Source organism: Festucalex cinctus, chromosome 1 (assembly GCF_051991245.1).
Source record: "Festucalex cinctus isolate MCC-2025b chromosome 1, RoL_Fcin_1.0, whole genome shotgun sequence".
Lineage (NCBI taxonomy): Eukaryota > Metazoa > Chordata > Actinopteri > Syngnathiformes > Syngnathidae > Festucalex > Festucalex cinctus.
Window position 1 is genome coordinate 10,126,879 of NC_135411.1, and position 13,448 is coordinate 10,140,326.

Below are 13,448 nucleotides of genomic sequence, written 5' to 3' on the forward strand. Positions count from 1 at the left end.
GAGTATTTAGTGAGGTACCGTACAGTACAAGTGGAACTCAACAGGAAAACTGTGACAAGGAAAATTGGAAAAGGATGTCCACAAGGTGGAACTCTGTCGCCCTTCCTGTGGAATTGCGTTAGGATGAATCCCTTCCTTCTGAAATTCCTGAAAAAAAATATTTATGTGCAAGCCTACGCTGACGATCTGGTGGCACTAGTGGCAGATGCAAAAGCACCTATGGTAAGACGCAGGGCACAAATGGCAATAAACATTGCTGTTGAATGGGCTCGGAAAAACGAGTCACAGTTCAGCAGCGAAAAGGCTGAAGTTGTTCTGTTTTCTAACAAACGAAAGCTCGATATGGACCCTTTGTGGATCAACGGAACGGACAACAACTTGAACTTTCCTCTGAAGCAAAATTTCTTGGTATTATACTCTATTGTAAGCTGACGTGGCAAAGTCACAGTACACGGATTTCCTCAAACGCAACTGCAGTGCTAATCCGATGTATCTGAGGAAAAAACTCCGGAAGGTGCAGCAGTTAGCATGTTTAATGATATCCTCGGCTTATACAAGCACGCCTACGGGTGCGATGCAGTTGTTGTTGAATATCATTCCGATAGAAGAGGTTGTCAGGGCGGAAGCTGTCCGTGGTTCCTACCGCATTGATCTGATGGGACTTTGGATGGCCAAAACTGTGGGGACCTCTGGAAAAACCAAGAGTCATGTGGATGTGTGTAATAGTGACAGACGTGATTTGCCATTTTTTGACATGCCAGGTGATCTTAGAAAAAAAAACTAAGACATTTGAAAGATACTTTCAATGTCAAATACAAGATTAAAAAAAAAAGAGGTGCAATAGAATATGAACATAACTCTTTATTTTGACGTCACATGCTAGCTGCGTGTACACTTTGCAGGAGTGGAGCTGCAAACGCTGGCAAGCAGTGTGGGAAAAACGTACCGATTGGAAAGGAATAAAAGAGAATGTTGGATGGCCTTCACCTGTGCAACCACATCTTGAGTTTGAGTCAAAGTCAATTGAACCTGGTAATTCAAGTCCTTAAAGGTCACTGCAATCTCCAGAAACACCAAAAACATTATAGGCCGGGCTAAGACCTTTTGATCATTGACTATTAATTGACATACCAAGACAATTAAAAGGCTAATTAAATAGTTACAGGACGCTCTCTCCCAGGTGAGGGTCATCAGACAACATTCCCATCAATTAAAAGCAGAGGGTGTGCCTACTGAGATGTTAGAAAATTAATAAAGAGCAAAGAACAATGAACCAAAAAACATTATAAATATGAAGTCATTTACGAAGGTGTCATTCCTGTGAGACGTTGCGAGAGGCTACAGTCAGCGATGGATCAGTTTGTTTGGTGTTTCTTTCTGTTGGTGTCTATAACACTGATTAATGGTGAGTCCTTGTTACATTTATTATTTAAAGGCTTGAATGATTTGTATTGATTAGTTGTAGGTCGACTTCATATTTAACTTTTTATTTTTATGTTCCTGTCGTTCAATTTAAACGAGCATAGGTGATAATGTGTGGTGATATTTGCGACGTATGCAGGCAGACTGTTCATTTTTGACGCAACGAAGAAGCGACGTGTCCGGCGTCGTATGAAATAAGACATCGACAAGCAATCAATACATTATATTAGTATTTACAATACATAATTACTTTAGTCTACATTGCATACAAGTCACTGGCGCATGTCGCAGCTCTTAATTCCTGACTCGGTCTGAGTGAAGGAACAGTGTCGTTTGCTCCGCGGGGGTATCGCGGCTGCATCCCTCGCTCGAGTTCGACATGGTTTAGTCAAGTGTGTGAATGTAATAATTTAACTTAAAAGTAGACATCGAATCATTAAGAAAACGATCCTGGAGAATATCTCTTTCTGTTTGGATGATAATTCGCCGGTAAACGGACTAATGACAACGGCTTCTGCTCCATTAGGTAGGATGACTGTTTTGACTTTTTTTGGTTGCTATGTCCATCCATCCATTAGCAGATTCGATTATCCTCACAATATTTATATAAATCATTTGTGAATCATGTTGACTTGTTTTTAAAAAGGTGCGCAAGATTACCCTGCTAGCTAGCAGCTAGGCTAAAAATACGGCCCCTAGTTACGAGGCATACTGTCTAATAATTGTTTATTTTCATACATTTCTATTACAATTTTGACTTTTATTCTGCTTGGAAATTAAACTAGAGACCTCAAGGAGGCTATTTGTGGATAAATCTCAAAATGGACAAAAAATGTCCAACTGTCGCATATCGTCCATATCTCTAGATTGAGCCTGTCGACACAAGAACGAGTCCGGGCTTTGGCATTTCCTGGTTGGAATTTGCATGTTCTCCCCGTGCCTGTGTGGGTCTTCTCCGGGTACTCTTGCTTGAATAATAATAAAATGAGAATTTTTAAGTAGAACGTGTCAGTATGTAGGACCATGAAGAAATTTTCAAGAATTAAAAGAAAAACGAAAATCAGCAAATTTACTGGTCACTCATGCATGATTTCGCGACCGGAGCGCCAACGTGTAACATTTGCGCATATGATAAAAAGCATGTTCTAATCTTTAGCTTCGTGGGCACATATTGTTTTCAAATTTTCATCTCCAAGGATCCACAGACTTAGAAACGGAAGTTATTTACCGAAAAGATTATTCTCACGTTTGTATCGTCAAGACTGGACTATTGAAATTCTTTATTTACTTGCTTGAATAAGAATTCTTTGAACAAATTACAAGTAGTTCAAAATTCTGCTGCACGACTGCTTACTAGAAATAGTAAAAGAACTCACATCACTCCAATTTTGGCATCTTTACATTGGCTACGGTACAATTTAGAATAGTTGATTTTAAAATTTTATAAATAACTTTTGAAGCGTTTCATGGCATGACACCAGAATATATTCATGAGCTTTTAAATCCATATAGACCAAAAAGATCATTAGGATCCGCGAATCAAGCATTATTGGCAGTTCCAGAGGGTGATCGTGCTTTTGTTGTTTAGACCCCGAGACTCTGGAACAGCATCCCTAACTATGTTAGAAAGGCGGAGTCTCTGACATCTTTGAAGTCTCTTTTCAAGGCTTATTTTTTTGGGGCTTGTATTTTCTGATTGACTTTTATTGTATATTTGTATGTTTGTTCTTTTTAATTTCCTTATGTCTAATTGTTTTACTTAACTGATGGCTTTTGTGTTTGTATTTTATTTGTTTGTAAAGCACCTTGTGCTGTGTTGCTTGAAATAAATACATTATTATCATTTTTCTTTTCTTAGCCCACAGTTTAAGATGGAGGATTCCTCCCAATGGCAGCAAAAGACAACTATCCTCAAGTAATATTTACAAGAAGCCAAGTTAGTTAATAACATGATTTTTTTTTTCTTTTTTCTTTAGTAAATGTCCAGTCCCTTGGATCAGGTAATCTCCCACACCCGTACTTCACACATTGTACACTGGAACAATCCCGTACCCAGTTCTTTTTACGGTGAGCACTTTTGTGTTTGCATGTGCGGGCGTGCTCAGGTTATGGAAATGTCACATGTGACACTGGTGAGGCCGACATTGTGTTCTTGGTGGATGGCTCCGGGAGCGTCGGATTCACAAACTTCGGCCTGGTCTTAAACTTCCTGCAGAATCTTGCGCTGAGCTTCATGGTGAACGACGGCCGCATACGCGTCGGTGAGCTCGCTCGCACCTTTGACATAGGGTTGCCAACTGTCCCGTATTAACCGGGACTTCCCGTATTTTGGGCTAAATTGTTATGTCCCGTACGGGACCTCTAAAGCGCCGTAAAATAATGCTCAATTCTTACACGAAATGCAGCAAACGGCATCTTTGCCATTTTTGGACCACAGCGGCTCCCGTAGGTTGACAAGTGACAAGGAAGTTGCTCGCAGCCAATAAAATGAGTCGCTGGGTGTCACGTGAAGTAACTTCCTTCACGTTTGGCGATTGACAGCTAAAGTTAGCCAATGACGATCCGTATGGGGGTGGGGGCGGCCAGACGCGGGTCCTTTGACCTATGAATCTACTTCCGCGGTAGCCAGAACGTGCTCGCCCGCCTGCTGAATTACCGCGGACGTCATTTTTATGTAGCAAGCTGGGTCTGCCGTTGACTTTGCTCTGAGTCCTGACGTTATAACGTTCACACGATCACATGTTCAAGTGAGTGGGAAAACTTTTATTTTAATCGAGCCACACACACACAAAACATGCATGCAGAATTTGTAGAACATCACACGCGGTGATGCTGTTATGTTTGGGGTGTGATTATGTGGACTCAAATGTGAGGAAGCAGGGTGAGAAGGCAGAGAGGTCCAAACAGGATTTAATTAGCAAAAAGCTTGTGTTGCCACACCTACAGTGCAGTGTGTTAAGTACCGTTGTACCAATAAGTATGAAATGTGTGGGAGAAACTCTAAATGCAGATTTCATTAGTAAGAATGTGAATATAAAATTTCTTTCGTAATATATTTTTCCAGCTGCGACTCCAAGATTGGTCTGTATCGTCATGTTGTCATAACCATCAAAAATTAAATGAAAGCAAATCACACAAGAAAAAACAATCGAGGTGAAATATAAACCTAACTTCTGCAAGTCACCATTCGTGATACTGAATATGCTCAGTCTGAATGGTTGATAACAGAATTCAGGCATATGTATATATATGTATATATATATATATATATATATATATATATATGTTAGGGGTGCGCTCAAAAAATCGATACGGCAATATATCGTTGCGGGCCTCATCACAATACACGCATCGATACGCAGGCGTCAGAATCGATATTGCTCGTTAACTTTAAATCGGCAGTTCACGTTTGCCCTTGCGATTTGCATTGTACCTAAAAAATAAAAACCAGCAGCGTCTTTGAAGTTAATTGCCTTCACTTAATGCAAAAATAGCTCACCGGTGATTGGACACTGTGTCTTGCTAAGAAAAATGAAAGCAGAGGAAGAATGTCAACATTTATTTATTGATAAACTTAACATGGCACGTGTCTCAGTGTACCAATTTTCCTATATTTTATAAAAAAAAAAAAAAAAAGTCTTATTTGGGATAATATGTATCGCGATACGTATCGTATCGTGGCCCCTGTATCGTGATACGTATCGTATCGTAAGGTTGGCGGCAATACCCAGCAAGTCAAGTCAGTGCCATCTAGCAGGAATAATATATATATATATATATATATATATATATATATATACATATATATATATATATATATATATATATGCACCTGCCCCTTATTTTGGGATGAGAAAGTTGGCAACCCTACTTTGGCATCACAGCCTGCGATGTGCATGGACATGTGTGTGACGTGTCTAGCATGTGCGCAGGCTTTGTGCAGTTCAGCGGCTTCCCAAGGTTGGAGTGGGACCTGAATGCTCACATTCAGGCCGAAGACAACCTCGTGGACGCCATCGGGAACGTGACATACTTAAATGGAGGCACATCAACAGGTACGTGCCAGCTACACTAACGTAGCATCACATGCTAGCAATTCCTGAGCTATGTAAGGTGTTGTTGACAAACCCTCGTGACCTCCACACAGGTGCGGCGCTTAACTTTGTCCTGGCCAATAGCTTCACCCCGTCAGCCGGAGACAGAGACGATGTTCCCAATGTGATCATCCTCGTCACAGACGGGATGTCAAACGACAACGTGACGCAGCCCGCATTGGACGTGAAGGCCGCCGGGATCGAAGTATTTGCCATCGGTACGAGTTGGCGTTGCTGCAGCGGACGGGCGGAGCAGTTTCCTGCTAGGTGGCGCTGACTTGACTTGTTTCCTTGCTGGGCAGGAGTGGCTAATGCAGACGAGGACGAGCTGAGGACCATTGCGTCGCCGCCCTTCGACACGCATGTCTTCAACGTGACCGACTTCGACGGGATAAGCGACATCTTAGGCAATCTCACCAGCAACATCTGTGAGATGGTGCAGCCGTACTGTACGTTGATGCCGTCGCCATATTGGATGTGGCAATGTGTGAAAATGGGATACCTCGTTCATTTCATTACATTTTCTGCTTGTAAACAGAGCAATTGGTTTCCACTCAAAAACAGATAAATTCACGAGAAAACAATTGCGGACTAAATTGCATGGATTCTACTACACTGATCTTCCCATGAATAATGTCAAATTTGCGCTATTTAAGTCAAGTTTTTTTGGGCAAGTGACAGTATGAAACATTACTGTGATTTTAAAGAAGTCAACGTTCAACTTTTCTTGACAATAATATGTCATATGTGACATCACTAGTCGAAACATGACATTCTGATTAATATTACATTTGTGAAATATTAAAAATCCAGCCATTTTATCCATCTCAGAGTGCGCTCATTTTGCTTGCTTCACTTGCCGTCGACTGAAGATGACATCACAGTTGCTCAGGGCTAAGCCAACGACCAATCACAGCTCACGTGTTTTCTGAAGCTGCGCTGTGATTGGTTGTTACCTGTGACGTGAGCAATTGTGATGTCATTTTCACTCGACAGCAAGTGGCAAAATGGCCGCCTTCTGATATTGATAAAAACGGCTGGAATTTGCTTATATTCCACTAACGCAATATTAACCATCCATCCATTTTCTTAACCGCTTAACTACTCACAAAGGTCGCGGGGGTGCTGAAGCCTATCCCAGTTGGCTTTGAGCAGTAGGTTAGTAAAATGTTTTTGGGGTTGACTTCCCCTTTAAGGAGCTCACTTGGACCACACAGAGGAATTCCATCCCATCTGAGCTTTCATGTGGATAGTTTAAACTTGTAAGATAATCAAAGAAGTGGTTCTCCATGTAGCAGACAAAATTTAAGGATCAATTTTAGCTGTGGACATCCGCACAATAATGTCACAGTTGATGGAAAAGGTAGCCTTTATGGGCGGGTACCGACATGTCATATTTCAGGATACAGTAGTCCTTGAAACCTACTATTAATATACAGAATGTATGAGGGTTTTTGTTTTTGTTTTTTTAATTAGGTTTGAACAAAGCAGAGAGATTTCACAAGCAGACGTGACTCGCCACTAGTGAGTTCCCGTGTACATATGGGCAAAATTATGGTGTGTAAAACAAAAACAAAACATGCGTGTCCCCATCAATTATCACAGTGATCGATTTCTCTAATCCAGTAATGTTTCTTTGCGTCTTCCTCTAACAAAACATGAAAGCTTCGTTTAAATACATAAAATTACAAACGCGATCATGTCTATCTCATCTTATCTGTCCCTGATGAAGTGTGAAGTGGCCGGTGCAACAGCTTGCTCCTCTCAAAGTCACCATGAAAGAAAGAAGAAGAAGAAAAAAAATGGTGTGGTGGTTGGCAAAGTGGTCACTACTTTTTGAAACGTCTCAACTGTTCTCCAATTTCGATACTGTCAATGTACAGGACTGTCTCAGAAAATTAGAATATTATGATAAAGTCCTTTATATTCTGTAATGCAATTACATAAGCCAAAATGCCATACATTCTGGATTCATTTCAAATTAACTGAAATATTGCAAGCCTTTGATTATTTTAATATTGCTGATTATGGCTTACAGGTATCGCAAAATATTAGAATATTTCCTCAGCCCAAGTAAAAAAAATAAAATAAAATAAAATAAAAAAAGCCATAATCAATATTCTAATTTCCTGAGACAGTCCTGTATAGGATCGTATGCCGAGAAAGTAGTTCGTAGTTCATCGCCCTGCAACCAACTATTACAGACCTCCTATTTTCACACATATACCATAGCCACAGGAATCTTAGCATTTGCTTTTCAACCAATTGTCAAAAGCAAATTCGAAAACAAAAACAATTTTGACGACTGCCACTCCAATATAATGAAATAATAGACTTCTGTCTTTTGTTTGTAGATATTGAAGATGACCCCGAGGAAGAGGTATCTCCTCACGCATGCACACATGATCACAAGCTCATTGTACTGGCAATTACTGGAATAAAATCTACTTGTTCACCAAGGACAACTAGCATTGCTGTGCCTTCACCACTAGATGGTAGCAAAGCACAATCTCATGTACTCATGTACTGAGAAAATGCTGTGAAACACTCTCCAACAGGAAGGAAATCAGACCTAGAAGTGTCATGACTTATTTTCTTCGTATTTCTCAACAGTGTCCAGGCATGTAAAAGCTCGGGTTATACATGCCCTGGGAGCTAACGTGACAGAAATCCTCCAACAAAGTAAGTGCATACATCGTGTAACACGTGCAATACAGGAGTCCATATTCCTGCTCTCAATATGAATGTTTGCTCTCTCACAGATCCTCTTTAACCTAACTCGCAATGTCTGCACCAATTGCCAAGTTGACGTCACGACAACGGTAACACCAGCCCTGACCACCAGTCTGACAGTTGTAACTTCTCCATGTGCAACAGAGGAGAAGCCCACTGTTCCAGTTGATCAAGAATGGTGTCTGCTTGCTAATAAGAGTATATCAATATGCACTTTGAATCCTTTCCTGAGGCAAACTGTCACCTATGAATGCGTTATATCTTATAGTGCAGTCCTTCTCTAATAGCGGTGTGGGCCAGCGTAAGTGGGTGCGGTAAAATGCCAGGGGGCACGCATGGGAACCTGTTTGTTTTGATTTGTATTTTTTTTTGGACTAGAATAACGTGTAATTGCACATCCACTACAGTAGATGGCAGTAGCGCTTTCATTTGACCTTTTTTTTTTTTTTTTTTTGCTTTGTTTTTCTCATGTAAACTGATGCACTTTAATTCTTTTCTCTTACGGACTAAAAAACAATGCTAATAAACTTATTTGCTGTTAAGTCAATATAGTTTTTCATTTGTTTTGTTTAATGTTAATAAGGGTGCAATGCTATGCAGAATGTTTAAACTAAATCCAAATCTGAATGTTTCTGGTGAAACAAAAGAAATATTTAACTAATATACAGTATATTTTAAAAATTCCGGGTTCTGTTAGTGCCAAAATAAAAGTTCAAGAGGTTCGGATATTATAAGCATAATCTTCGGTTGTGACATCACGCGCAGGTTGAATAAAGTAACAAGCCTATTTAAAGAGATAAAAAATTAAGAGCACTCAAGCTGTAACGAAGGACAGACAGGTCACTACCTGCATGTGTTTATCTGTCAAATGTGACCTTGGCTTGCCACTAGTTAAGGATATCACTGGGTTGGCATACAGCTTATAGGAAAACCAAATTCGCTTCCGTTGCCAATAGTTTGACGTGGTTCCAGCGGGTGTAAAGTTTATGCCAATGGAATCAGCTCGTTGCAGACAAAGTGGCTCAACACCACCACTCCGAGACCCTCTTCACATCACGCCACAGGACGTAATTCACTTTCTGACTCATCCATAGTCATGATGCACACTTCGTTAGACTGGAAAGTAATTACACAAGAAGTATGTCAGGTTAATTTCTATGTCAGACACGCCTTTTGGTGCCAACTTCCTTGTATTTTGTAAGGATGTGATTTTGTTTTTGTTGTTGTTTTTTGTTGCTGTTTTTTTTTAATGTGTATTGATTCTCTTCTTGTCAGGGTAAAACGTTAGCTGTGAAAACATATTTGCAATAATTAACTCTTTAAATACCAAGCATTTTCTGAAAAGGTAACTTCTACAATCCCACCAATTTCCAACATTTTCAAGGCTGACTAGAACATTGTGTGTTATGACTCAAATAACACGTTGGGTACCATTTGAAAGATTTGGTTCTGCTATTTCATTAGAAAAAAAAAAAAGTATGTTTCAACCGTATTCTGTTCTTTCGTGATCATCAATTGAAAATGGCTCAGTTGGACATAAATCAACAATCTCAGGCAAAATAAGGAGAAAATCAGCTTTTTGTGAAATGATGCATTTTCTGCACAACAGTGACTTTGACGCTAATATTTTTTGGTTTAGTGACATCTCAAATATCTCAACAGTTCTTGCTGTTGTGTACTGAAAGGTTTGGATCCCAAATGCAGACACAAATAAGATTTTCTCCATTTATTCACATCGAGAGGCAGAAATTCAGAGACGCTGTACACCAGACAGTTGGACCTGGGTCGCATGCGGCAGAGTTCATGACCTGTTATGTGTCTGTTTAGGTACTGATGTAACAAGTGTCTGTTTACAAAACGTGATGTGATGTCATTCTTTAGTCCTTTACGATTCACTGTCTGTAGGTGCAGTCTGTGAATTGTGTGTGGTTTTTCGGATTATTGTCCAACTGTCCGGTGTACAGCGTCTCTGAGTTTCTGCCTCTCGATGTGATTAAATGGAGAAAATCTTATTTGTGTCTGCATTTGGGATCCAAACCTTACAGTACACAACACTTGCCTTTCATAAAACATGAACAAAAACAATGAAAATGTGTTTTGATGGCATTAACATTTATTTACATATCTAATAAAGTGTGTAAACAGGGTCAGCTCGTTACTGATAGAGGTGGGAATCTTGGGGCACCTCACGATTCGATTGCGATTACGATTCAGAGGCTACGATTCGATTATAAAACGATTATTGATTTCCCCCCAGGCAGCAGAAAAAAAACAATGTATTTTGGCGCTTTTAATGTTTCGTACATTAGTTACAAAAATAGTACAAAAGTCCTCTCAGGCCTAAATAAACTACTATCGTTCGGCTTTTTTAACATGAAGCTCAATTTGATCCTCACCTCCCGTGTGTGCGATCAGCACTGACTTCGGCGTTGGACGAGAGGAAAATAGTCCAGCAAGCTGGCTGGGGTCTCGGAAATAAAGCGTTTTTCTTCTAAAAACTATTTGTTTTCAAAAGCGTGATACATTTCCACCACAATACTCTTTTCTGAATAAAGTCAGACGCCATTACCGCCAGCCACTACTTTTCTGTTCGTTCGTTCGTATCACTGCGCGGCGCCCTGTAGAGAGCTAACCGACGCACTGCAGCCAGCTAGCTGATACTTCCGCCTGAAGTTGTTTGCCTTTTCGGAGCAGGTCTGATCTCACGAAGAGGTGGGTTGGTCAGCTCAGCCATGCTTGTTGTTGTTTTGAATCTCGAGGCGTGAGTTGTGGATGTGTACTCTCGGTCCGTCCCAAAAAGCGTCCCGAAGACCGCGCGCGCTACTGCGTTTCAGTTCCGCGTACTTTTCGCTCGTTTCGCTTCCCTTGGCATATTTATATAATCGGAATTTGGACGTTTGTGAATCGTTCTCGATTGTTGCACGGCCGAATCGTGAATAATCTAAGAATCGGAAATTTTGCACACCTCTAGTTACTGATGTACTGTATTTGACTGGACAAGACAATGTGGTTCAACCCTTACATTTAGGACAGGGCCCTCTTCAGATCACACCACAGGATGTAATTAACCTCTCATCCACTGTAAAGTTTTGCATACTATTAATTCAGCATGCAAGGCATTTGTGATCGTTACAGAAGAAGTAAATAATAAAAGTGAGGCACGCCTTGAGGTACAAACGCCCTTGTTTTTGAATGGTGTCTTGAGACTCTTCATTTTTACAGGACATGATTGTTTATCTATTAGTATGATGCTCCTTCTCAAGATTTCATATTTTTTGTCTGTTTTTTTTTTTCTCTCATTTTTCTTTAGTTTTTCCTTGTCCTCCTATGGAGTTAAGATCAGGGGATGTCCTTAAAACCTCTTATCGTTTAGAGCGCCCGGCCCCTTTCTCACTCTTATCCTGCATGCTTGCCCGTGATGCTATACATTGTTTGAAAGCTGAGTTTCTAGAGATTTGGATTATGTCTGACATTTCAAGATAAAATCATATTTTCAGGCTCAGTGAGCACTTAAGTCAGACAATTATAAATTCAAGAAAAGCTGCACGTTACCCTGTAAGCGGCTCTTGAGGAAGGCAGCATGAGAGAACGTTGCTGCTCAGGTGTGGGGTCAGTGCGTCAATTGAAATGTAGTCCTTTGCAATCACAATAATATTACAGGGGAAACCTGTGAGTGAGTGGAAAAAAAAAATAAAAATCCGTGCATGCTTTCAAATTGCCGCGGGAGTGACGTCAAGCAGCTGACACGTTCGCCCGGCCCCGTTTGCGACACACCACCCCCCTGCTCTGCGATTGGCTGAAGGGGTGTAAACACTGTCTTTCCACAGAAACGTCCCGCTGTTTACAAAACACAGACAAAATGGCAAAATACAGGCTGGGGGTGTGGGGGTTTAGGACAAAATCACCTCCACAGGTTATGAAAAGCCCATATCTATAAATTGAGAAGTAGTTTGTTTGTTTAAATCCTGTATTTAAAAAGTGTCTTTTCCGGAGTGAAACTGGCAGACAGTCCCTTCATTAATTCATTACATTTAGGTGCAATCCCGCAGGGGAGAAGCACACTTGACTTAAGATGAAATATAAAAAACCTTTAGATGAAATATAAAAGCACTATTCAAACGTCATCAGAAAAATCGGAGCGCGACACACAATACAGTACGTGATGTGAGTGCATATGACTACGACTGGTAATGTTGCAAATGTAAGGATGGATTAAGTTGTGTACGTAATTGTAGATGATGGAATGTGATGTGAAACGGAACCGTTCAAAAAGATAACTGTCCGGAAATGCCAGCATATCTATGCGCGATCTGATGACAATCTCACGACGAATGTATATTTCCCAATAATGCGGCACCTTCATCAAAAGGGTCATTGTCAAAAGGACATGCCATGTTCGTGACAAAAGTGGACTTTATGCTCTATAGGCGTATTTATGCAAAAAGTCGCTGTAGCGGACTAAATGAATGAGGAAATCAAATGTCGCGTGGTGCTGAAAGGAGGCGGGGACAGAGAAAACCTCGAGGTTCATAGTGAAAAACCTGCTACCAACCAGGCTCGGTTCATAGAGTCTGTTACTGACCGAGAGCTTGAATTACCTCTTTTTATGAAACAGGCTAGAGTTACTTCTATTTCACTGGTTTCAGTTACCTCCCTTTCTGAAATGGAAATTGCAGAGCTTCCCACTTTCAGGGTTTATTGCCTCAGGGTTGTCACTAAACCTGCTTTGTGAAATGGACCCCAGGCAAGCATCACAAACGATAATTTGTTCTCAATTGTCATACCAAGACAATAAAAGGCTAAATAAATTGTAGGAATAATTGAAAACGTAGTTGTCATTCATTCGCTGCAATGAAGAATTGCTTCTGCTTGAACGAAGAATACTTTGCTCTGTTCCACACTCACATTCACATAACGTGACAGCCTATCTAACAGCTGCTTAACAGGAGATGACTCATAAGTACAAGAACAACAACATCAAACACAGCATAATGGTTAGTGCCAGTCTGCTGAGGCACGCCTGTTGCCTGTTAAGAACTTATTGGAATCGTGACCACACGTACTCAGCAATCTTCCACTCACATGCACACACCCATAAACAGAAAAGTAAACTGTGTTCCAACTATGCTCTGCTCCACCCCTTTAGAGTTGGAACACCCATGTAACTAGGGGCGTAAAAAACAAATAAAGAGAGGGTGT

General features: G+C 40.6%; 1 protein-coding gene across 1 annotated transcript; it reads left to right on the plus strand.

Moving 5' to 3' along the window:
• The first annotated feature begins 1,306 nt into the window (after window positions 1-1,306).
• Window positions 1,307-8,796, plus strand: LOC144014991 (collagen alpha-1(XII) chain-like). The gene is made up of 9 exons (XM_077515292.1): window positions 1,307-1,405; window positions 3,399-3,422; window positions 3,528-3,683; window positions 5,355-5,477; window positions 5,570-5,734; window positions 5,819-5,965; window positions 7,871-7,896; window positions 8,130-8,198; window positions 8,279-8,796. The coding sequence occupies exons 1-8, from the start codon at window positions 1,351-1,353 to the stop codon at window positions 8,142-8,144; spliced, it is 711 nt and encodes a 236-aa protein (XP_077371418.1). The 5' UTR covers window positions 1,307-1,350; the 3' UTR covers window positions 8,145-8,198; window positions 8,279-8,796.
• The last annotated feature ends 4,652 nt before the right edge of the window (window positions 8,797-13,448 follow it).